Source organism: Rhinatrema bivittatum, chromosome 9 (genome assembly GCF_901001135.1).
Source record: "Rhinatrema bivittatum chromosome 9, aRhiBiv1.1, whole genome shotgun sequence".
Classification (NCBI taxonomy): domain Eukaryota; kingdom Metazoa; phylum Chordata; class Amphibia; order Gymnophiona; family Rhinatrematidae; genus Rhinatrema; species Rhinatrema bivittatum.
In genome coordinates, this window is record NC_042623.1 from 64861302 (window position 1) to 64887790 (window position 26489).

Here is a 26489-nt window from a genome sequence, read left to right on the forward strand (position 1 = left end):
GCCAAGACAGGTAGCAGGGAGGTCGGGTGTAGGTCTGGCGCTGATGTGCTGGTAGGCGGGTTAAGTGAAAGGCTCTTACCCCACTTGGGCGGTGCCGACCGCGCAAACCCCTGTAGAGGAGGGATGGGATGCAGTTGAGGCTGGGAAGGCAAAGCGTTGCGGTATCTGTTGCGAAATCCGTCTGGTTTCGGATGCTTTGTTGTCGGTCACGGTATATATGTGATAGATCTGTGGTCACTCCTTGCTACTGGGTTGGTGCTCCTTTGTGGCTGCGACGAAGGGCGTGCTCCTTTGTGCGAGCGACGCCCGGCGCGCGGCGCCGCACAGAGCACTGAGTTTTAAAACCCGGCAGGCCGAGCTCCGATTGGAGGCCCTGGCTGGTAGGCGGGGTTTAGTGGGTCTCGTCGCGGTTCTCTTTTTCAGCTTTCTTTTTTCAGCTGATAACAGTGTTTCTAGGCTGCGCTGTCAGCGCTGAGGTCGACCGGGCGGGGAGCGTGGTTACCTGGCCTTCCCCCGGTGGGGCTCGGCGCCGATCACGCAGGCCCTCCCCGGCGATTGCAGCAGGACAAAGGAGGACTTCAGAGCAGCCTCGGAGGGAATGGAGGGGCAGATTTTATAAATCTGCGCACATGCGTACTTTTGTTCGCACACCAGGCGCGAACAAGAGTACGCGGGATTTCATTAGATACGCATGTATCCATTAAAATCCGGGGTCGGCGCGCGCAAGGCTGCCCAAAATCAGCAGCCTGCGTGCGCCGAACCATGCAGCCTGCCTCCGTTCCCTCCGAGGCTGCTCTGAAATCGGAGCGGCCTTGGAGGGAACTTTCCTTCGCCCTCCCCCCACCCTTCCCCCACCTAACCCACCCCCCCCCCCCGGCCCTATCTAAACCTCCCCCCTACCTCTATCACGAAAGTTACGCCTGCTCAAAACAGGCGTAACTTTGCGTGCGCCGGGCCGGCTGCCGCGCTCCATGTTCCGGTCCGGGGGCTGGTCCAGGGGCTGCTGTCACACCCTCGGAATGCCCCCGGGCCGGAACCACGCCCCGGCCCGCCCCCGAAACGCAGCGTCACTCCCGGCACGCCCCCAAAACGCCGCATCACTCCCGGCATGCCCCCCGACACGCCCCCAGCACGCCCCCGACACACCCCTCCATGCAAGCCCCGGGGCTTACGTGCGTCCCGGGGCTTGTACGCGCCACCGAGCCTATGCAAAATAGGCTCGGCGCGCGCAGTGGGGGTTTGGGGTAGGTTTTTGGGGGGTACGCGCGTATCTTACGCGCGTACCCCTTTGAAAATCTACCCCAAAGTGTATTTTACGTAAAATATACACACTTTTTTTTTCTAAAGTTGATGGAAAATGTTAGGTATGTATTTCAAAGTTTATACTATATCTCCCCTTTCTTTCTTCTGGTGAGTACTACTTTAGCTTCATCAGTCTTTCTATGTATGTTTTATGGCAGATCATGCAACAATTTGGTGGTCCTCCTTTTAATTACATTTATAGCTTGTCAATGTCCTTTTGGTAGATATGGCCTCCAGAACTGACTACAGTAGTCAAGGTAGACTCTCACCATAGAAAATATTATTTACCTCTCTTTATGCACCCAAGTGTACTGTTAACTTCTCCCTCCCCCTCTACACTGTCCAGGGTGCTCTTTCTTCCTTACCCTGGCCTCCCCTACTTCATTTCTTTCTTTCTTTCTTTAATTGGTTTTTATATACCAGTGTCGGCACACACCTTCACACTGGTTAACAGTATCTCTTAAAATAATAAAAAACATAAAGTACATAAAAAGAATAAAAAAATACAACAAATTTCATAAAACAATCCAATAAGAGCAGCAATCATAAGAAATAATAATACATAAGTAAAATAATAAAAAATACTCAAATCTAAAAAACTAAAATTATAACAAAGAAGTAACTAAAATAATGCTTCTAATTGGGTACTGCTTGGAAGGCTTGAACGAATAACCATGTTTTCAAAGCTTTCTTAAACTCTTTTTGGTTAGCCTGAAGCCTTAACTCCACAGGAAAGGAGTTCCAAAGACCTGGACCCACCAATGATACCACCCTTTCCCTAACAGATGTAAGTCTGGCAGTGGAGACTGAGGGAATTGTGAGAAGACCTTTACCTGCTGATCGTAAATTTCGCTGAGGAGTATGGATGCGTATGACAGCATTCATTCAGTCTACCTGTTCAGCGTAGATTGCTTTATATATTAGGCACAAAGTTTTATATTGAATTCTAAATTCAACGGGCAACCAATGTAGCTCCGCTAGGACTGGGGTAATGTGATCTTTTTTATTAGTGCCAGAAATGAGTCTGGCAGCAGAATTCTGCAAAATCTGAAGAGGTCTAATCGATGATTTTGGAAGACCCAATAACAAAGAATTACAATAATCTAAGTTTGTAAATATTAATACTTGTAATACTGTTCGGAATTCCTCATAATTCAATAAAGGTTTTATGCGTTTGAGCACTGATAGTTTGTAATAACCTTCCTGAATTTTTGATGTCATATGTTTTTTAAACATCCCTCATACCCTCTCCTATATGCATCCCTTCCCTCCCATTTGGGTACTTCCTCCTTTCTGTTCCCCCTCATTGCTCCTAGCCCTCCTCTTTCTCCCCCATCATGGCCCCTTCTCCCTCTTGTTCCTTCCTCTATGGTCCTCCTTCTTCTTCCTCCCACCTTCTATGGTCCTCTCTCTTTCCCATGTCCCCTTTCTAGCTTCTCTCTACTCCCCACCCTGTGGTGTCTTCCTGGCTTCTCATACATCTCCAGCTTTCTGCTTTTTACCAGGCTCGGCTGTGGGAGCAGCGCAACAGCAAAATGAAATTGGCACAGAGCAGGGAGTCATTGTATACATGCCTAAAGTTCCTACAGCAATTCTGCCTAAAAAAAAAAAAAAAGGAATCCAAACAAATTCCCCTCACTTATGGAGTACCTCAAGGCTCATCCCTCTCCTCAACCCTGTTTAACATCTACATCCTCTCCCTATGTACACTCCTATCAGGACTAAAGCTAACATTCTTCTTATACGCTGACAACGTCCAGATTCTACTCCCCATAAAAGAAAACATCACAAACACACTAAAAACATGGGACAACCATCTCCAAAAAATAACTCACCTTCTATCACAAATGTCCCTCAACATCAATCACAATAAAACAGAAATACTGCACATCAACAACAAGAACATCTCAACTCTCAATCACAATGACTCATCACCTACCTCAATGAGTAAAACAACCTCCACAGTCAGAGATCTCGGAGTTCTCATCAACAATGAACTCAGCATGAAGAACTACATCAACATAATAATAAAAGAGGGATTCTTCAAGCGCCAGATTCTCAAAAAAAATCAAACCATTACTCTACAACCACGACTACAGAACAGTACTTCAAGCCGTACTATTTTCCAAACTCGACTATTGGAACACCCTACTCCTGGGCCTCCCAACCAATACTCTTAAGACCACTACAACTACTCCAAAATGCAGCGGCAAGATCAATCTCAAACATCAAAAGAACTGAACACATCTCACCAATCCTCAAAAACCTACACTGGCTGCCCATCTCATATAGGATTCAATACAAAGTCCTAACACTCATCCACAAAGCACTATACACTGAAAAATTTGATTGGATGAGCCCCGCCCTGTACTTCCAATCCACGCAGAAAACACTCCGCTCCACCAACACTGGACTCATTTCTACTCCATCACTTAAAATGGCCCACCTAACCTCAACTAGAGAGCGATCCCTAACAATTGTGGGCCCAACCATCGAACAGTTTACCTTCTCAACTCAGGCTCAACTCCACAACCCAATCATTCAAAAAGAACCTGAAAACCTGGCTCTTCAAAAAAGCATATCTCACAGCGACACACCACCTACCACACCAAGCTAAGCTCCCCCACAATCAACATACACTTCACACCCCCCACCCCCCAACAGAACCTATAATGGTTAACACAATGCGAATCAAGTCATCTGGCTACATCTACACCCAAGTTAAAGGGATCTCCATGTCAAAAAGTTACCCTTGCTCCAAACTTACCCTTGCCACAAAAGTACTCATCACAGAGCTACCTGTGCCACATATTCACTCATGTCTCAAAGTTTTCCATGTTACAAAAATAATCGTTACAATGTTATCCATGTTACAAAACTAAGCATGTTACAATGTCTCATTGTAAAATATGAAATCTATTCCTATAGATTCCACTGTTTAAGCTGTAAACCGGTGTGATAAATTCAGTTGAACATCGGTATAGTTAAATAAATACATAAATAAAATGTGTTTCCTTGGTTACAGTAGCCTGTGCAGTAGGAGTGAATGGGGCTCCTGTAGAATCTTTACATAGGCGCATACTGACTCCCTGGCTCCTCGATGATTTTATTTTGCTATTGCTGCTCTCACTGCTAGTCCTGGTAAAAAGAAGAGGGGCCAGAATGATAAACATGCTAAGCTTCACCTTTGGTTCAAATAGGCCAGCTATGGGCCCACCCATGGCTATGCCTCTGCATTGCCCCCTTCCCCGACATCAGCACCAGGAACAGGTGATACTTATCATAGTGTCAGCCTCTGGAGTGCAGGGTCCCGTGCATCAGAGTTGACATTATGTTAAGTGCCGTGCATTTCTGCTGCTGGCCTTGTGAAGGGGCCAACAGTAAGCTGGGCTTGGAGCATCCAGTTTCTCTTGCTACTTGGGCACTGTGCCCTGCTAACTTCACTGGCTGGCTCAGCTGTGTCAAGCTGCTACCCCCTTTGAGCTGCTGCCCTGGCAAGTGCACAGCTTGCACAGTGGATTATGCTGGCCGTGCCTGCTTGAATGAATGATGTAAATAAATATAAAGTCAACATTATATTTTATTTGATGCTATGGGTGTATATTAGACTTCTGAACACCGCCAATATTGATACAATAAGTTATTGGAAGTCTTTACACTCCAAGTTTTTTTTTTCTATTAAAATGAGCTAGCCTATATCTCTTTAAGATGTGTATATTAACATTTTTATTAGTATATATTTTCTGCCTCTCTGTTTATGATAGTGTCTTTAGCGATGGTACATGTCTACTAAAAATTAATGTGCTTGGATGTTATGCATTTTAAGTACACCTGTGCTTGAAAAATTGTTTGCTCAACTTTATTTTTTATATTTTAAAAAATTCAGCTGTGTATAAGAGAAGTAATATTTGAACTATATTAGCGTGCAGTAATTTGGGGGATAAAATATGTTTAGAGTTCTTTGAGTGTTCTAGAACCTCTATTGCTTAGAAATCTTCTACCATATCTCGTTTATAAATTTCTCTTTTTTCTCCCTTCTCCACTGACATGATCTCCAATTAACAATCTTATTTGTTGCCAGAGAGCTGGTGATGAGAGGTCATGGTGGTGAATTCATTCTTTGAATGATGCAAATGCCTATTTTCTTTTTCTACTGAATGTTGATGTGCAAATCATCTTTTCTTTTTATGTCTAGTTTCTTGTGTATTCTTTACTTTTGTTATACTTTTTTTTTTCTTTCTGGCCTTCTGGGTTCTATTGAAAAAAAGCTTTTGTACACCAGCTTGTGTTTCTTGTAGCCTCACACTATTGCTCTGTGATCCCTGTTCCCTTTTAAACAGGTCAAGATCCTTGCGCACATGGTAAAACATAGCATGCAGAAAAATGGTATAATATATATATCTGTAACCCCTCTGATGGCTGAACCTAGATAACAGTTCCAGAGGTCATATATCACATTTATATTTTAGGTGAAACAATATGATTATGCCATAAGATGTAATGTCTAGGGTTTCCTATGCAGGGAGAAAGTTTACTTTCAAGGCTCATAGCACTGCTTAGTTTAAGTCCGAATTCTGTGTTGTATACAGCAGTGATGATCACAGCATAGATAATCAGAGTCACAACTCAATGAGACACTTGAGAGTTTTTGATGGTTTCCAATGTTTAATTTTGTACTGATAAGGTTAAATGTTTGTGTAAAGTCTTTACAGCTGATGTATTCTCTTTTAAAATGGTACAAGTTCTTTTAGTAAGTTTGTGACTTCTTATAATCTTAATTTAGATGTTAAAGTCAAGTACTTCAGTTCTTTAAGTTATTGACTTCTCATAATCTCTCTTATGTTCCAGAAGTTAAAGCAATTTAATTTACTTCTCAAGTTGATTTATATCTTCCCTCCCATTGGACAGAGGGCAAATTAATGGCTTCCCTCCCAATGCAAGTGATATATCATTTCATGGAATTTATATTACACAATCATTTTAGCTCCTATCTTTTCCTTGTAGTTTTCATCTTGAATCTCCTTAGTTTCTTCACCTTACCTGAAAAGGACAAGTCAGTCTCCTTTCTCTTCTGTTCAGTATCCTATTGATACCTCCTTATCTGTTGTACATGTTCATGGGACCAGTTGGAGTCCACTCCAACTCCTATCTTCCCTCTCTCCTTCATGTCTTCATGATGGTTGAAAGTCATCCCCTCCTTGGATCTTGATGATTTCAGGTCCATGTTACGTAAAGTGAACCTCTCCCAGTTGAAAGTAGAGCAAAAATTAAATAAATTAACTAAACTGAGTCCCAAAGTACTGGGAATTCCAAAATTAAATAAATCAATTAAAGACATTAAGATAGATTGGGAGGGTGGAAAGAAACTCAAATCCAAATAGGCTCCATGGAAACAGACTTCATTCATTAGAAAAAATAGAGAATAGCGCAGGACATGCTGCCTCTCCAAAAGCAAAAAGATAAAATGGTGCACTGGCTCTAAGTGCCAGAAGACATACCATGCACAAGCTTCTATATAGGAGAGCTGTAATCCCACAATGCTATCCCCACACCAATTGGTATGAGCTGTAACCCCACAATGCTATCCCCACACCAATTGGTATGAGCTGTAACCCCACAATGCTATCCCCACACCAATTGGTATATTCCTGACTAACTCTAGTAGGGGACTAACAAGATCCTTACAGATCTTTACTGTATAATTATGCTTATCTATAAAGAAATATGGAATCAAACTTGATTTATTTGATGTTTTCTATATTTAAAATGTCTGAAAAAGCTTAATGTACATTTACAGTTAATCAATTAAGTTTTAAAATCCCAATATTATTTTCATTATACTTGCTCAGATACACTTGACTCATAGTACACAAATTTGAACTAAGTTTATAGAAAATTGAACAAAAGAAAGTTTTTGCACACACTAGCCCTTCAAAAATGAGAGGGAACACTGTCTATGATTATTATGTGAAAAGTTTGGGGAGGGGCGTGCATTGTTAAGGGTTTTGAAAGTTTTAGATAATGGGAATGATTTGGGCAGAATTATTTTAGATGACTACTTAGCTGTGGATAGCAAGTACAAAAGTAAATGTAAAATACCATTTTTAGTTTGAATAAGTGTTGTATATCATAATAACCTGATTGCATCAATAAAAAGTATCCATTACCCCCCTCCTCATGTAGAGTGAATTCCATTGGAAATGCCCTGTTCTTGCTGTAGTTTTGGCAAAATGTAAAAATGTACTGTAGAGTGCAGCATAGTGCTAAAGCTGAGAAACTTGGCATGAACATCACCATAATGTGATCTATGTATAAAATGGGAAAAACCTTTTAGTACACCTGGTCTAATATGTCCATTATACCCAGGAGATTATATTTATGGCTTTTCTTAATATAAGTCTAAGATGTGCTTTCTCTTTTTCCAGCTGATTAGTCTGGAGGAATAGCAAGCTGTCTTAGAGCCTTTGAAGAAGAGAAAATGATGAAGAAAAGTATTTCAAGAAAGTCCTTCTGTTGTTGAGGCTGACCTAGTTACTGTATTATTTCTAAATCATTCAGGTGAAAAGAAATACATATTTGATTCATCATGGAACTGTAGAATATTGAATTGATTCTGAAAGTAACAGGTCATTGCATCCAGACAGCAAAGCATCTCACTATCATAAATGTTGAGATCGAGTGTCACCTTCCTCTTTTTTGTATTTTTTTAGAGGCATATAGATTTGATTATTATGCTAGTAATTGAGATATAAACTAATACAATGGCATAGAAAGAATTAAAAATATTTCCTTAGTTGACTCAAATTTTTCCAGTTGATATAAAAATTTTGTTTGTGTATGAATACACAATTATAAATTTCAAAAACAATTTTATGATTTTAGAGACCAGTTATATTACTTCTGTTTATAATAAAGCAAGCTCAACAATAAATAAAATAAACATTTACAGATTAAACAGAAAATCCTAGGGAATCAAATGAAGATATTTTGATGTAATTGAAAACAGAATTGTAGATTCTGCCAGTTTTATATTTGAATTCTTTTAAGTGCTGAAAATTTTTGGAAACAAAATCCAATGGATATTACACACTGGGGAAAAAAAAGAAACTTGTATCTTTGGAGCTATTTATTCTACCAATGAATGCCCCATCCATTGGAAAACCAAAGGTTTTGCCATTGTAGTGGTACATGGTGTGTGTTTGTGGGACTGGTAAATCATTTTTGGCCTGATGTTCTAAACTGTTTTCCTATCGACGCAAAAGGCCCTTGTAAGAAAGTTATTCTAAAAGAGAACACTTCCAGACTTTACAGATTTGTTCAAATTAGGTTTCGTGTCTTATATAGAACAGAATCACTCATTAATGGAGTAATTCTCGCCATATTGCATTATTCTGTGAATCACTATTAAAATGATTTGTCTTATTGTGAAATTTAGGAGCATAAATAGTTGGAGCCTCTGGCTCTCATTCCTGAGAACTGTTCACTAAGGAGCTGATTCACTAAACTTTGCAGGCACTTAAACAATCATAACTGGCTGTTTGCACCTGTAAAAAAAACAAAAAACAAAAATTCCATGCTATTCACAGGGAACCTAACTTTGAAAGCTCTATGCAGCACTACATTTATACACAAAAATGAATGTGCAGAGATTAATGCTTGTATTTTATAAACTATGCAGCAGGAGCTACAATATTTATAAAACACCACATAGTTGTGCTCCAAAAATATTTGTATATGTTTCAGTACGCACACATTTCCATTGTAAGAAAGCACATACTTTCTCTGCCTGTTTCATTAGCACAAGCACATATAGGTGACTAAACAAATATAGTATGTATGCTTAATAACCATGCAGAGGCAGGTATTTTATAAAATATATGTGTATGGCGTTTTGAAATGCTTGCATGAGTATTTGAAATCACCAGTTCACTAATACCTCCTCCAGTTACTCCAGTCCATTTCCAGTTCACTTCCATCAGTTTACCTAGACTTCCCATCCAAAAACTGCAAAAAAATAGACAAGTCCGATTTCACTTGTGTGAATTAATTAGCAGGTGTACAAATGTACAAACAAGTTCAGTAATGTATACCCATATATCTCTTACAAAATAGCAATTGTCATGCGTACATGAGTATGGCAGCATGACAAGAGTGACTGGCCAGAGAGCCATACATGTACCCAGAATGGATGATCTATTAATACTGAAGGCTAGGGGAAGGCCTCAGTAGATAAAGGCGAAAGGTTAGGAAAAATACAGGAATAACTTTTTGTTTACTGCAAGCTTGCATCCATTAGATGGCACTATAGGTAATTTTGAGATGATTATACAAATTTCCAATCAGTATCAGATCAGTGTAGTGATGTCATCAGTTATGGGTGCAGATAATATGCTAGCTTGTTACAATGTATGGAAACTTAGAATAATGAAGAGATAATATGTAAGTTTGTGACTTTTCACCTACATAATTTATATTATAGTAAAAGATGTCTGAATTCTATTTCTCTTGCTGTGCTTTTGTGATTGCAATTTCTTTATCATATTTGTTGTAACTGACTGTCACAACTGGTGAACCGGCTAGGACTGGTGAACCCTAACAGGGGAAGCACAGGACTTCTAGACAGGGCAGAGCAAGGTCTTCGGCCTGAAACAGCCACCTCCTCCACAGGTTGAACCCTTGGGTTCTGGTGGCTGACAAGATTTGGCTAGTGCTGGAGATAGGCTGGGTCTAGAGGCAAGGTAGACACTGAAGTCAAGGCTGGTATTCTGAGGAAAGAGCTGGAGACAGGGCCAGACTGAAGAGACAGCTGGGCTAGAGATAGGAACTGGAATTGTAGCAAGGCAATGGTGAGAGACATGGGATAAGATTAGAGAAGGCAAAGAAGGACTAGACTGAACTGGACAAGACAGAGCAGACACACAGAAGCCCAAAGACTTCAAGACAGAAGGCCTGAAGGCCCCAGGGCAAGGAAGTGCTAGAAGGCCTGGAGACCACAGAGCAAGGCCGGACAACAATTAGAACACCAAAAGGCCATAGGGTAAGGCAAGGCAGAACTAGAAGGCGTAAAGACCACAGGGCAAGGCAAGGCAGAGCAGAGCCAAGCAAGAAGCTGAATAGACTTGATAGGCACCAGGTTATGAGAGAGGCAGGGCTAAATAGTGCTAGCTCTGCTGAGTCATGTTTCCATGAAGAAGGTGGCTAGAACAAGGGTAGCTCCATGAACACATCTGCTGGTGGGGAGGCTGGATACCAGGCTGAATGTTACACTGACAAGTTCCTAACAACAAAGTAAACAGTTATTATATGAAGAATATCTCTTTGCAGCATCTTAGAAGAGAAGGGATCTGGCAGATAGAACCATAAATTCAAGGGATTTACTTTTTGGAAATAAATACTGTCCCAAAGCAAAATGGAACAAAGTGACCAAGCAGCACAGGATTTACACAAAAAGGACCATACCTGACTCCTTCCCAGGTAGCACCTCTTGCAAAAACGTAGGTACATAGGAGCCACAGACAGGATTCTCCATCATCTAAGAACAGGTCGGATGTTCCACAGCCTCCTTGGTAGTATTATTTTAGGATGACCCCATAAGAGCCTTCCTGCCACCTGTATCTTTTGACCCTTTGCCCAGGTCTGTGCTTACTTTTTTTTTTTTTTTTTTTAATAAACCCTATATGGATCTTACTTGATAGGATGCAGATGTGTATACTTGAAATTGCATATCAATGTAAATTCATAAAAGAATGACCATCGTACCAAGACTTTGGTAGGCAAATTTTGCCCATATCAAGTACTTTTATTTTTAATCATCAGTCATTTTTAGATAAGTGAGGGACCTCCTCTCACTTGTACCTAGAACACTTTAATCTCCTTTTGGTTTTTTTTAACCATTGTTTATGCACTTAAAAAGATTTATATAATGTTAGACAACACTTATCTTTAAAGTTGTCTTCAAAAAGTGAATGGGATGCTAGATGTTCGCCAATGATTGGATGTGAAACTCCCAACATTGCAGTGTTTCAGAAGATAAAAGAATCTTCCTTCCTCAGGGGAGAGATGAATCGTTGTTGGAAATAATTTCAGCAAAATCCCATATTTGCTATAAGAGAAGACAATAAGTTCCTTTAAAAAAAAAAAAAACTATGGGGGGGTGAAAATGCTGTACACATCTCAAAAAGTGACATGGACATGAAAATTGCATTGAGATCACTTACTTGCAAACAATTTGGAAACATAGTTTCTCTGTGCAGCACTCTTGAGTCTCTTAAAAAGCTGCAAATTAGGACCAAGAGAAGATGAAAGAAAAAAAGGACAACTTTTTTTTTGTCGTCCATATTGCCTCCTACTCTGGTGGACTATGCCAGTGCATTGAGAGCGACGGCTCCATTGAAGCAGGCTGTTGGTAATGCAAAACTTTCCAGCCCTGAAGCAGCATAAGTGTGAAAAGCTGGTCAATGTTGGCTTACCTCCGTTGACTTGGTTTACTTCCATTGATTCATTTCAGTCTGATTCATTCTAACAGTTTCACGTCAGGCAGCTTTGGATCTTTGAAAAGTGGAGACATTTGAATTATACAAAGAAAAGTGAATTTTTTGGGAATACATGGATTCACATTTTGGAAATTGATTGTGCTTTTCGTTTTTGAAAGCTTTCTTTCAATTGGCTCATCTCATCTCCAATGGTTTTGAGAAACAGAGTTTGTAAGTCAGTAACTGAGCTCATTCTAAAAAAAAAAAAAAAAAAAAATACACTTAAAAAATCTCCCCAAAATTTTTTAATAAAGAGAACTATTATTAAGTGCATACTTTTTCAATAAATAAAACTTTAGGAGGTGGAGGTTTTTGGAACTATGATTGTATAAGTTAGAATGTTTTAAGTGAGGAATCACATGCATACTCAGTGTCTGAAGTCTTTTCCTCCTTTGCTACAAATCAGCCTTTTAAGTATTAAAACTAAATTGAACATTCTGACAGTGGAGGTTCTTATTTGCTTGTTTGTCTACAATTTTTCCTTCACTTGTCTGTTACTTGTATTGCGCAGTTTGAGTGTGTCAGTGCCTTGCTGCAAAGTTTGCTCTGTATTGGCCAGAATGCAACTAACTCTCTACAGTGAAGCAGTTGTGCTGTCAGTGAACTGCATGATAGCTGTTTGCAGGTTTTGCCCTCACAAATCTTCTATGATGAAAAAAAAAAACCCAAAGAAAACATTCTCGTATGGTTATTTTTACAACTATACTGAATTGTCCTCTAACGATCCTATTACAGATTTAAACTCTTGAACTATGCACAATATAGCACCCCACCCCTAGAGCTTCAGTTAACCCTGGCTACAGTACAGGAATAGGTGCCAACAGAATTTTATGAATAGTTTTCCATAGAGTTTTCTACATCCTGTACTAGGACAATGATTCCCAGCCTATTCTCGGGTACCACTTGCTGGTCTGATTTTCAGAATATCCAGCATGAATATGCACGACCTAGAAACAGAGAAACATGAAAACTTAAAAAGACCGTACAGCCAATGTAGTCGGCCCATACACACCTACTGCTGATCTCTTCAGTCCCTACCACTCCCTCCGAGATCCTCTATGTTTGTCCCATGCTTTCTTGAATTCAGATACTGTCCTTGTCTCTGCCTTCTCCACTGGGATGCTATTTCATTCATCTGTTGCCCTTTCTGTAAAGAAATATTTCCTGAGATTACTCCAGAGTCTGCTCCTTTCACCCTCATGTCATGACTCCTTGTTCTAGAGATTCCTTTTCACTGAAAGAGGCTTATCTCCTGTGTATTGATACCTTGGAGGTGTTTAAATGTCTCTGTCATATCTCCCCATCTCCCTTTTCCTATAGGGTATACATGAAGCTTGCTGGGCAGACTGGATGGGCCGTTTGGTCTTCTTCTGCCGTCATTTCTATGTTTCTATGTTTCTATGTAAGACTAGCCTGTAATTCCCATCCTCCTCCTTACTTTCCACATCCACCTGTCTCCAGTCTTCTGGAACTACTCCCAACTGTAAGGAAGCATTGAAAAGGTCAGCCTGCAGAGCTGGCAGAACTTCTCTAGGTTCACCTAAAACCCTTGGATGTATCCTATTTGGTCCCATTGTTTTGTCTACTTTTAATTTAGCTAGCTCCTCAGTGAACCCAGAAAATAAATATTTGTTAAGCATTTCTGCTTTTTTATTGTTAGTCTCTGTTTTCCTAGTCTTCACCTCTCATTCTCACAATGCCACTTTCATATTCCTCCTATCACTAATGTGTTAAAAAAAATCTTGTCCCCATTTTACCGTATTTGCTATTTTTTCTTCCATTTGCATCTTTGCTCTTTTGACTACTTTCCAAATTTCTCTTAGTTTTTCCAGATATTGTCACCTGTCCTCTTTTTGTAATGTCTTGTAGTTTATGAATGCTAATCTTTTTTCTTTACATTTTCGACTGCTTTTTCAGAAAACCGTAGCATTCTCTTTTTCTTATCTTTATTTATTTTCCTAACAAAAAGGTTAGTTGCCCTTACAATATCTGCTTTTAGATTTGCCTACTCCTGCTTCCCTTAGATTTTCCCATACAGCTAATGACTCGAGGTACTCCCCCATTTTAACAGTTTGTCTGAAGTCCAGGACCCTCATCACTTGACTTTAATACTGAACTACATCATCTGGTGATCATGAGATCCCAGATAATCATCCACTATGACATCAGAAACAGTGTCCCCATTGGTACTGCTCCCTCCCATATGAGTTCCCTTACCAGTTGCTTGAACAGGTCTTTATCCCAGGACAAGCAGGATGCTAGTCCTCACATATGGGTGACGTCAGTAACGGAGCCCTAGTGTGGGAAAAACTTCTGTCAAAGTTTCTAGAAACTTTTGACTGGCAGCCTGAGGCTACTGAGCATGCCCGGCATGCCATGATATTCTCTGCCACAGGGGTCTCACTTCAGTCTTCGTTTTTCCGCGCTGCCATCGACATCGTGGTCATAGGAGCCCCATGAGTTTCCCTCACAACTTTGATTGAAAAGGTCACTGATTTCTCAAAATTTTTTTCCCCATTTGGGGTCTCACTGTGATTATCACCAGACGGTGACAGAAAAATTCTTTTTTGATTCACATTTTTCACATTTTCTCTCAAGTTTCCATTGACGGCCATCAATGCAAACATGGCCTCGGGCTTCAAAAAATGCCCAGCCTGTAACCGAACAATGTCCATAACGGATCTCCATTTAGAATGTGTTCGGTGCCTCGGAGAACAACATGAGATCGCTTTGTGTCAAAAATGCCAAGAGATGACTCCAAAAGGCAGAAAACTCAGGCAAGAGAAAATGGCACAACGTTTTCAAATTCAATCCATGCCTTCCCCTTCGACTTCTACAAAATCATCACCGGTGGGAGTCACGAAGAAAATTCTTATTAAAAAAACGACACCTGGAGGGTTCCGGCGATGCTTCTTCACCAGCACCCTCCACTTCATCGACAAGGTCTCATCCAAACAGACAACACAGTAGCCATGTGGTACACCAACAAACAAGGAGGTAGGGGCTCGTATCTCCTTTGTCAAGAAGCTGCACAGAGTTGGGCCTGGGCCTTGAACCACTCAATGTTCCTCCAGGCCACTTATCTGGCAGGCATTCACAATGTAGTGGCAGATCAACTCAGTCGTCAGTTCCAACCCCACGAGTGGGCCCTGGATCCCTCAGTAGCGACCAGGATATTCCAACGTTGGGGACAACCAACAATAGACCTCTTTGCGTCACATCTGAATCACAAAGTGGACAACTTCTGTTCTCTACACAAACAGAAGAACCAGTCAGCCAAGGTCGCCTTTGCTCGCCCTTGGAACTCAGGCCTACTATACGCGTATCCCCCGATACCGCTCATAACCAAAACCCTAGTGAAGCTACAACAGGACAAGGGAACCATGATACTCATAGCCCCATATTGGCCTCGACAAGTATGGTTTCCCACACTGCTAGACCTCTCCGTCAGGGATCCAATTCATCTAGGAGTAGCTCCTACTCTCTTAACTCAAAATCAGGGTCGGTTGCGCCATCCCAACCTTCAATCCCTATCCCTGACAGCATGGATGTTGAAAGCTTGATCTTATAACCACTCAATCTTTCAACCAATGTATCTCAAGTGCTCATAGCTTCACGTAAACCTTCCACACGAAAGAATTATTCTTTCAAATGGAAAAGATTTACTTTGTGGTGCAGACAAAACCACATTGATCCTTTCACCTGCCCCACTACTTCTCTTCTAGACTACTTATACCATCTTTCAGACTCTGGTCTTCAGACTTCATCTATAAGAGTACATTTGAGTGCAATCTCAGCTTATCATAACAAGATGGGAGATGCACCTATATCCACACAACCTCTTGTCAGTAGGTTTATGAGAGATTTAACTCACCTTAAACCACCAATTCGGCCTCCAGTCACAGAATGGGATCTGAATCTGGTTTTAACAGGATTAATGCGTTCTCCTTTTGAACCCATAGATTCCTGTGATCTTAAATTTCTCACATGGAAGACTATCTTCCTCATAGCCATTACATCAGCTAGGAGAGTGAGTGAGTTACAAGCACTTGTCACATACGAACCTTATACAAAGTTCCTACATGACAGAGTGGTACTCCGTACACATCCAAAATTCCTCCCCAAGATAGTTACGGAATTCCACTTGAATCAATCCATAGTTTTACCCACATTCTTTCCAAGGCCTCATTCTCACCAAGGGGAAAGAGCCTTACACACTTTGGACTGTAAACGTGCATTGTCTTTTTATTTAAACTGCACTTCAGCCCTCAGGAAAACCAATCAACTCTTTGTTTCCTATGATCCCAACAAACTGGGTAAAGCAATGGGTAAACATACTCTATCCAACTGGCTAGCAGATTGCATACAGTTTTGCTATGAAAAAGCAGGCTTTCCTCTCCAAGGGCAAATAAAGGCACATTCAGTAAGAGCAATGTCAACCTCAGTAGCACATTTTCGTTCAGTGCCAATCCTTGACATATGTAAAGCAGCAACATGGAGTTCTCTTCACACCTTTGCAGCTCATTACTGTTTGGACAAACAAGGATGACAAGATTCAGCCTATGGACAATCTGTCTTAAAGAACTTGTTTCCACTCTAATCCCAACTCCTTCTGCAACCAATCTGCTGTGATCTTCGGCTGACTCATTTCCACAACAATACATCACTGCTGCCTTCATAGAAAATGACTCAGCCTCTAGCTTGCTAATCACCCATATTTGAGGACTAGCATCCTGCTTTCCTGGGATAAAGCAAAATTGCTTTACCTTGTAATAGGTGTTATCCCAGGACAGCAGGATGTAGTCCTCACGAAACCCACCCGCCACCCCGCGGAGTTGGGCCTCATACCTTTTATTATTTTATTTTTACTAAAGCTTATTGCTACATACGAGACTGAAGTGAGACCCCTGTGGCAGAGAATATCATGGCATGCCAGGCATGCTCAGTAGCCTCAGGCTGCCAGTCAAAAGTTTCTAGAAACTTTGACAGAAGTTTTTCCCTCACTAGGGCTCCGTTACTGACGTCACCCATATGTGAGGACTATATCCTGCTGTCCTGGGATAACACCTATTACAAGGTAAGCAATTTTGCTTTCTGCAGAGAATGCAGGATCCTCTTTCCTTTTAGAAGACTCTGCAGCTAGAATGTCCCAATCAGCATTTGCTAGACTGAATTCACTTAGCAATAGCACCTCCTTTTCAAAGCAGTTTTGTGATATATACAGATATATTTCCCTATGGTAGAGATAGCACATGTAAATATATCTCATGCACATTCTTTTGTTATCCTAAAACTCAGCCAGTGTGGGGTACCTGAGGATAGATTTGTGAACCTGGTCTAGGAAGAAGTTATTTATTACTTAGTAATTCTTGCTAATTGGATATTTCGGAATTTTGACTATTTTCAACAAATTAAGTATTCATTAAGATTAGAACCATTAAATGACATTTAGCCCCTGCTAAGGAAAATGTTGTTTTGAAGTTAATGAATAAGTGATGTGTTGTCTATCTTTGTTTTCAATTAGTTGTCTCATAACCTTTGTTTATTTGATACACTTCATTGACTAGTTTCTTTTTGCTCCCTCTTTAGCAGAAGAAGACGTGGAAAATTTTGATGTTTCCAGTGTTCCTGAAGAAGTACTGCGGAACATTGAAGCTGACAGTTACTGGTGCATGAGCAAGTTGCTTGATGGCATTCAGGTAAATTGATTCCTCCTGTCCTCAAGCAGAGGGATTAACTAATACATTTCATGGCTCTGAACTTTGTTAGTGATACTGAGAAAATAATACTTACAAAAAAATAGTGAGAGCGATACTTTAGCAATTTAACTGTAGACAGATGCCTGCAGCCTAGTATGATAGATTTAAAAGTGTTGTGCTCTTTTTCTTCTTACATACATACTTGTCATCAGAGTCTGATATGCTAAAACCTGTTTGGCCTCTAGAGGTGCTGTCAACATTTATTGGATAATAGAAAAGATTGTGAACAGCAAAATTCTGAATCATTGGTTGAAGCTTGCAGATAGAAGTGTTATGCGTTTAAGAATCATAAGGCTGTAGTGGTCAGCATTTCCAAGTATGTCACTTGTGTATAAAGGAATATACTCTATATGAATCTAAGGAATTTCAATTCATAGGTTCCAGTCTGTTACAATTCCGCTGCTACAAGAGAGGCCATATTAACATACTGCTACAGAATAACTACGTTGTCACAAAAAACACATACCAGCTTGCTCCCTCAGCTCAGAATTCAGTGCTGAAAACAGTTACTTCCTCTCTTCCTCTCCCTTATGGTGCCAGCAACAGTCCTGTGCTGCAGGTTATTGTTTTTTATTCTTGTTCAATCAGATTCACACCCAGCAAAAAGAAACACATCAATATGGCTGGGGGAGGGAATTCATGGTAAGTGAGCAGCAGCTCAGAGAAGACTCTCTAAGTTCTGGGTATGCTGTCAGTATTGCTGCTGACTTCTAGTGGCCAGAAGAGTGAACTGTAAGCTGCCATTGGTGGTGCTGCTGATTCACCCAGATCCACAAGTGTGTACACTGCTTTTGCTGTTTATTATTTTTTTTTTTTAGTATTGTGTTTATATGTTAAATATGTTAAATATGCACATATTGTATTTTTTCTCTTAGCAATCTCTGCCATCCCTTACTGTCCCCAGACAGCATATCCAGTTAGCATTGGTGAACCTTCATTGGTTTGAAGGCTGGAAAGGTGATTCCTTATTACTGCTGGTTGGTTGGCAGGGGTGTCCACAGTAAAAGCAGTGATCTTGCTCCTCCTTGGATCTGAGTGTAAAACCCACGTATAAGGAACATAACTTTTCCCTGATATTTTATAAAATTTGTTTTATTTGGTTTAGTCCAGATTGTTATTTTTGCATTTATTGTTCTGTATTTAGTATGTATTTGATTTGTGTGTGTAGAAAAAAGACCACTAATGAGGAACGTGAGTACAGGGAAGCTGCTTGGCTGTTGAGCCTTGAGTCTCTTGCTTGTAAGTGAAAAAGTTTCTAAATACATAATCAGTAATGTCAGAGGACTATGGAGGTTTATATGTGAGTTTTTTACTGTGTAATTTGTTTTGGATTTCTGTTATATAAGCTACTTGTGACTTGTGGTGATTTCTTTAACTTTAGATGACCAAGATAACAGTGAGTATAGTTGCCCAAATGGACTATAAATGTTGTCTTCTGTAGATGATGTTAGGGTTGTGCCATTTTTAAAACAATAAATCAAGTCATTAGAACCTCCAGTTGTCTTAGGAATGCTGCCTTGCAGAGTGTTGCATTCCCAAAGTTCAAATTAATTTGTAGGCCTGAGAGTGAACCTGCAAACAACTAAAACTTGACCAGGTACCTCATGAGCAAACTTTCAGTATCCACAGTGTAATTCAGCAGACTGCTTGGCATGCCTAGGCCTAATGATTTTCTGGATAATGCTGTACTATCCCTTTTCCTTAATTCCCAGTAGTTCCAAGTACTACTACTTTATATGTCATATTTGCATGCAAGAACAAAAAGGTATGAACTTCAGTGAAAAATGCAAATGAAGAGCCCTAGTTTTAATGATATAACAATGGAACCATCAAGGACTTAGGCAAAGAGAGACACAAGCCACTCACACATGTTGTTTGTATGTAGGCTAAAGATTATTCAGGCAGAATGTAAACAATGTATTTATTTATTTATTTATTTATTTTTAGTTTTTATATACCGACATTCTTACATTAAATGCAAATCATACCGGTTTACATACAACAGATAAAGCAGGAAATATAATTCCATAGTCTAATACAATGAACATTTATAACTGCAATTGTTAACAATCCAAAACGGTAAGAACTTGGAAGAAAGGGTTAGTTACCAGAAAAAATAAAATCAAAGAATTTTAAATGAGGCACCAAGGATTGCACGAAGGGGTGCAAAAAGGGGAGAACCCCTTTGTCGCACCCCTTCGTCACGCGGCGCCTGGTGGTGATGCGCTTTTCAACCGCCGACGAAGATCTCCGTGACGTCGTGGGAGGGGGCGTGGTCTCTCTCTCTCTCGTACTGTTTCCCCTCAACTCCCGATGTTAGTTTCCCTTCTTAATTTTTTTTTTTAATTTTTGTGTTGGGTTTAAGTTCTTGCGGGGGCCAAGATGGAAAGAGGCCTCCCCGCTTGCCGGCGCCTGGTGGTGAGGCGCTTTTCAACTTTACAGTAGAATGGACTTTTTGTGCACATTCAGAGATGTAAAAAGGTATGCAAAATATGCAAAATTTCCATATAATTGCTGCAGAAACTAGAAAAATTTCCTAACTTTTGCTGCAGATCTATAAAAAAAAGACATCTGCTTTAGGAATCCAGGGTCCTTGCTTCAAAATATTTCTATGTAGGAAAAATAACTGTTGTTAAGGCAATTATTATATTTTCCAAAAATATTTTGACTGAAACTTAGGGCCAGTTTCACTAATGCTTTTCTCCCATGGGGGTCAGATGTACTAAGGGTTTTCTTCCATTTTATGTCTTCCATATTTAGTACGTGTGCACTTAGTGTTCTTAGTGCAGTATGTAATGCTAAAGCTTTATATACTAATCATGACTTCCTCTTCCTCTAAAAAGCCAAAATTTCCCAAACTTCTACCTTACTATATTAAAGTATTCTGGGTAGGTTTAAGACTTACATTTTGATTTTATCATCTTTTCTGAAAATATGTAAACATATTATAGGAACCAATAAGGGAGACATTCAGCTCTACTCATGTTTTGATACTACACTTCCTTTGACTAATGCTGTAAGTTATGTAGTTTCTTCAAGTAAGGAGCATTAAATTCTGAGTTCATTTTAATAGTTTAATAACTTCAATTTAAAAGTCTTTTTCATAAGATTTTGAAGAAGATACATTTCACAGTATGGTACAGAGGATGCAGTAAGAGTTGTCATGCTTATCAAGAAAAACTAAAATTGGAGTGCTCTGCTGTAATTTTACATTGCCAGGAATAGTGCTGTGTTCGTTAGAATCATACAGTACAATTAATTAATTAATTTATTTTTAATTTTTATATACCGACATTCTTGTATAATATACAAATCATACCAGTTTACATTAAAACAGGAGATGCAGGAAAAAAAGTTACCTTTGTCAAATACATTTAACATTAATAACAATGAAAATTGTTAACAAGGGATAACAACTATGAAAAAAGAGAAAGGTAAACAAAAGTGGAAGAAACATAGAAGTTAAAAAGAAAAAAAATGAAAAAAGGTAGCACCAAGGGTTTCAGATATCACCTATAATTAATAGCGCAGAGGTGGGCAAACTAGGTCCTGTGGGCCACATATCGCCTGTGGAGGTGAGTGTAGTCCTGGCCTGCAGTGGCAAATTGATGTCAAACACTTCACTCTTACTTTTGAGACTCTGGAAGGGACTGCACATTTTAGAATCTGGAGGTATACTCCTCTGCCCCAATTCTTCAGGACTGGGCCTCCAGTGTGGCTCAAAAATATTTCCACCCCTATTATAGACTAAACTGTCATTACATATTCTTGTATTTCGTAGCTTATATTTTGCTGTGAAGAATATTCAGTTCCACATCTCTAATCTCTGCTGGATTTGTAATCAAGGCCAAATTTATGAATGTACTATGATTCTGATTACTCAGAATATGTTAGCACATTATTTTATTGAATACAAAAAACTTCTTGTAGTCTGTTGGCCATCTAAAAACATAATAGGAAAGGACTCTGCTAACACTTTTAATAATTTAAGGGCCTGTATATTAATGTGTATGAAATTTAATGTGCATTAAACTCATTTTGGGATCAATTTACTAAGGTGCATTAAAATTAGCTGTTAACATGGTTTAATCCACAAATTTTAATATGGGCCTTGTTGGTGAGTTTAACGTCTAATGTACTAAAGGACCCTATACTTTATTGTTGGACTTTGTTTTCTCTAATAGAACATTGGGGGGCAGACAGTGGCCATTGTAGCATGGATACTTTCATCTCTTTTTAAACTTTTGGAGAGTTGGGGCTGCCTTGAGCCAGGGGTGAGCACTGATCCCCCAATCAACTTCCCAGTTTTAATACTATATATATATATATTTTTTTATGCTGGCTCTTTAAATGTGAGGCAGGAGCTTCGGAACTCGCATTAGTGCCCCAGGCCTCCCGCCTCACATTTACTGCTCTTCTCAGTCAGCCGCGTTAAAATATTTGCATCAAGTTGCCTATTAATGAACTTCTTTGCATGCACTTACATTATTCAATCATGCAAATTGCATGCAAAGAAAGTCATTGTAATAGGGGAGGGAACCCGGGCAGGGAGATGCAAAACATTGCATATATCATGTGATAATGCCGTAATATATGCTGTTTAATGTACGTTAGAACATTACCGTGGCTTGATGCATCTCATAGTCTATTAAGGTGTAGTACTTCAGTGAAACTGATGTTTATTACTGGCATGTAAAAGGAAATCCCATCTGTATACAGCCTTTAGTAGTTGAGTTTATTGTGGGACTTGCTTCAGTTGAGGCCTCCCATAAAGCCGCCTGCTGAGTCATGGAACCTCATCTTAGTTTTAACTCAGGTGATAAAAGCCCCTTTGAGACTTTTGACTTCCATAGACTGACTTACCTGACCTAGGAGGTCATATTTTGGTAGTTGTACTTCTGCACATATGGTTAGTGCACTGCAAGCCCTAGTGACTTTATCCACCTTATGGTACTTGCCCCTCCATTCCAAGTTCCTGTCTAAAGTGATGTCACATTTCTACCTTAACTATTCAGTTGTTTCGTCAACATTTTTTCCCAAGCCACATGTTCATAGAGGAGAGCAATCCCTGCAGTTTGGATTGTAAAAGTGTAAAAGTGCTGTTGCCTTCTGCTTGGAGTGGATTAACACACTTAGAAATTCCACCCAGCTTTTTTTTCTTTTATGTCTAATTAGCTTGGGCTTGCTGTTTCTATTATTTTAATTTCTTTTTTGTATATCACATGCTGTTGGTTATCCTATTTTCCTTTTGTTATGCTTAGGTCTGACATTTGATGGACATGTGTTATGAATACTCCTGCCCGCGGTGTTCCCCGTGAGCAGGCTTCGCTTACCTCAGCCACCGCCGGCGTTTCAGAGCGACACGGAGCCGCCGACAATTTCAACATGCGGCATGAGGCCGCCCTTCGCACTGCCGGCGTTGTCTTCCAATACAACAGCAGTTTTAGTCAGGCTGTCCTCCAAGGTCTCTGAAGGATAGAACCCAGCTCCATTCTCTCTTGGGTCCATTATTTTTATTTCAGATTTTTCATTAAAAAAAAAAATGTAAACACCACTGCCTCCACCCAAAAGACCATAAAATCAAGGGCAGGGAAGAAGCTCTTCAAGCTATGTTCATGGAGCAGTAGTTGCTGCTAACCTTAACGGAAGGTTTTGGGGTAGCCTGTATGAAGTAGCAGTTGCAACTATCCCTAATACTAGGCTTGGGGGAAGCCTGCATGAAGCAACAGTTGTTACTACCCTTAACAGAAGGCTTGGGGTAGTCTGCATGGAGCAGAAGTTGCTACTACCCTTAAAAAATCAAAAATAAAAATAAAACTGAAAAGAAATTGCTGGGCAGACTAGATGGACCATTTTGGTCTTTATCTGCCATCATTGACTATGTTACTATGTTCAAGATGTTATCACAAAATGGGGAGTCCGGACTGCCACAATTTATGTTTGAATTGTCTAGGGACTTTCCATGATTTTTCTCAATGTTCTGCATATGCCAGGATGTCTCCAAGATCCAGGTTCTACAGATGCATGAAAAGTCATTGTGAATTATCTTCATCATCAGATAGAGAATGTTCACTCTCAGAGACCAGCACCTGAGAGGTCAGAGTCTCTGATAAGCATGAGTGCAAGTTCCTCCTATTCTGGTGCCAACAGAAAGATGAAAAGGTGGTCTTCAACTTGTTGGCCAAGGAACATTGCATCAAAGATAGGATCCATGAGATCTTGGTGCTGTCTTCGAAGAGTCATTATGTGGAGTCAACCACGTGGAAGAAGTCTGCATCATTGGGCTCCATGCACAGCATGATGTCAGTGGTGTGGAATGACATGGAAACCATCTATTGAAAATCTATGGAGCAGAAAATCGGTGCAAGAAAAAACAGCGCTGTATGGAATTGCACCATCCGCACAGACTATTTCCTATTTGACACCAAAGATTTCAATGCTAAAGTGCCTTGGCATAAAGGATTCAGCTACGGAAAGGGAAGACTTTATTTCAACCCTGAGAAGTTCCTAGTTTTGTACCAGAATCAGATACTTCTTCCACAAAAGCACAACCTTCATTTCCACTACCAAATCTTTCAGATCATTCCTTTCCCCTGAAATTGTAGACAGATTTACGGTCTACCTCTAACCAAGACTCCTATTCACAGTCTATTTTAGAGAAGCTGGCTACAGTTTCAATCACAGTCTCTTATACCTCTATACTAGAAGCAAATTATGTGTCTTTTGCTTCTTTGCCATCAGTGTGAAAGTCTACACCTAAAAATTCTCCAGTAGTCATTTCTGATTTTCAAGATTAATTTTACTCTGACCAAGCAGTCTTGTCATTCCTTTCAAGATTCTTTGGACTTACCTTCCTATCTTTTGCCAGAACCTTAGAAAAACACTCCAGTTATCCAGCTTTTCTACAGACGACATCAGAGGATTTTCCTTTTCAATTGTAAGAAACTTCTCAATAGACAGAGAAATTTCAAGGTGTTCTAAGATTTATTCAACCTCCATAGCAAGTTAAAGTAGTTCTGATTCACAAGAATTGCAGACTAGGATTTGAAAGAATCCACTTTCTGTGAGTCCTGTTGCCAAGAACATAGACTTATAGTGTACAGTACAAGAGTGTTTAGGACATACCAAATTACAACTATTTCATGATTCCTTGGTGGCAGAATCAGCGATGAAAAGGGAAAAATATCAAAAACCTACTTTTCTATTCCTTCAGGGAGAGCATTTTCGGATATTATGAGGAGAAAGCAATATCAGGCAGCAATGCTCCAATCCAGAATTACAAATGGTACAATATTTATGCAATACCACACAAAAAAATAAGAGATACCTCCCATTCTTTTCAACAATAGGATCAGGACAAGCTTATGCCTCTTTTTAAAAGAGGTTGAAGAGTGTTCTAAATGCATGGCTATGTCAATGTTTGATGCACAAGACACATCATCTAGGTCATCAGTAATAGCTACATCGGCTAGATGATTGCATGGCTGAAAGCATATGGATTTCGTGAAGACATAAATGAAAAAATAGCTGATACTTCTTGCTCGGGGACAATTTCTTTGTAGAAAAAAAAGTATATGAAACAATGAATTTCATCAAGGAGCATTGTACAGTCTTACAGCTCTTAATACAGCTACATCAGATCAATCTTCTCAAAAAGGATTCCAATAGCACTCTTTTTAGGAAACCTTATTACTGCTCTAGAACAATGTTTCCCAACCTTTTCAAGCCCTAGGCAGATGTCCTTTAACAAAAATGTTGTGTGGTACACCAACTTCCACGAAACAGGCAGTGCAGATATGGAGAGGACTTATATTGCCAAAAGTAGCACTGAAAACTCCACTAGTCTTCTCTCCCAAATTTTAAAACAAATGGAAAGAGGGATTGAAAACACCCATGGACCTGTCATAATATACCAACTCCTTCTATATAAAAGTGCAGGAGAAGAGAGAAATTGATGTGGTGCAGATAGCCAGTTTGGTTAACCAAATACAGCAGCCAATTTAACTGCCACAGCTCCTCCACTGCTTCTGCTCCCAACATTCAGCGTAAGTCACATCCAATGTTCAGTGCTGGGGATTGGATAAAGGCTGGAAGGTCTCAAAGGAGAAGGAGCTATATGAATGCATGCAGCACAAAACAGGGCCCAGCATGTGCTCCCTGCATGCTGGCCATTAATTGTCACACTCTAGGATTCATGCTATAGGAAGAAGAGTTATGCATGATTGCACATTTCTCAGAAAGGAGCTCCTATATATTTAAGAGCCACTGCTGGTGCCTCTTACTGCTGCAAGGTAGAAAGAACAGAGTCCAGGTGCTGACTTGGATCTGAGCATCAGGCTATGGTGATTTTGCCATGACACATCTGTTCAAGCCTGAAAGTACATTGGTTGGGAAACACTTCACTAGAAGAAATTATCCATACTCTTCTTATAAACAATGGCCTTATCCTTAACAACATTATCAGTCTCCACAGCTACAAAGTCAGTAGGACCTGATCATGTAACAGAGATCGACCTAAGCAGAGGCAAGCTCAGCAACTGGTCCGAAAGCCTAATCAGGGTTTTTGCCTCCCAGCCTCCAGTTCAAAGTTTTCAGTGGGGGAAAAACTTCAGTATTTTCTTCAACAATGATCTCACATCACCTCAGACCAATAATCCATCAGGGATATTGTCTTAACTTTCAAAGAGTTCCACTATTACGTCATTCCCCATCCGTGTTTGTCACTCCAAAGAACAATCAGTGATCCTCAAACAAGAGTCAAAATCCTTGGTTTTAGCCCTTGCAATTGAACAACTATCCCAGACACAAAATGGGAAGGGTTTCTTTTCACCCTGAATGGTATGGGTTATAAATAAATAGATACTTCCATGCCCCCCAAAAAACAAGACGTCTTTAT

General features: G+C 40.0%; 1 protein-coding gene across 7 annotated transcripts in view; it reads left to right on the plus strand.

The window, feature by feature from the left end:
• The window catches only part of TBC1D22A (TBC1 domain family member 22A), a 970480-nt gene that overhangs the window by 476183 nt on the left and 467808 nt on the right, over positions 1-26489 (plus strand). For 5 of the 7 annotated variants that reach the window (XR_003858779.1, XM_029617102.1, XM_029617098.1 and 2 more), the window contains exon 10: positions 17424-17533. Coding sequence is in view for 6 of the 7 variants with exons in the window: in XM_029617102.1 (XP_029472962.1) it covers positions 17424-17533 (110 nt within the window). In the remaining variant the exon portion in view is untranslated. The remainder of the gene's footprint in view (positions 1-17423; positions 17534-26489) is intronic. The other 2 variants (XM_029617099.1, XM_029617101.1) reach the window with 1 other exon arrangement.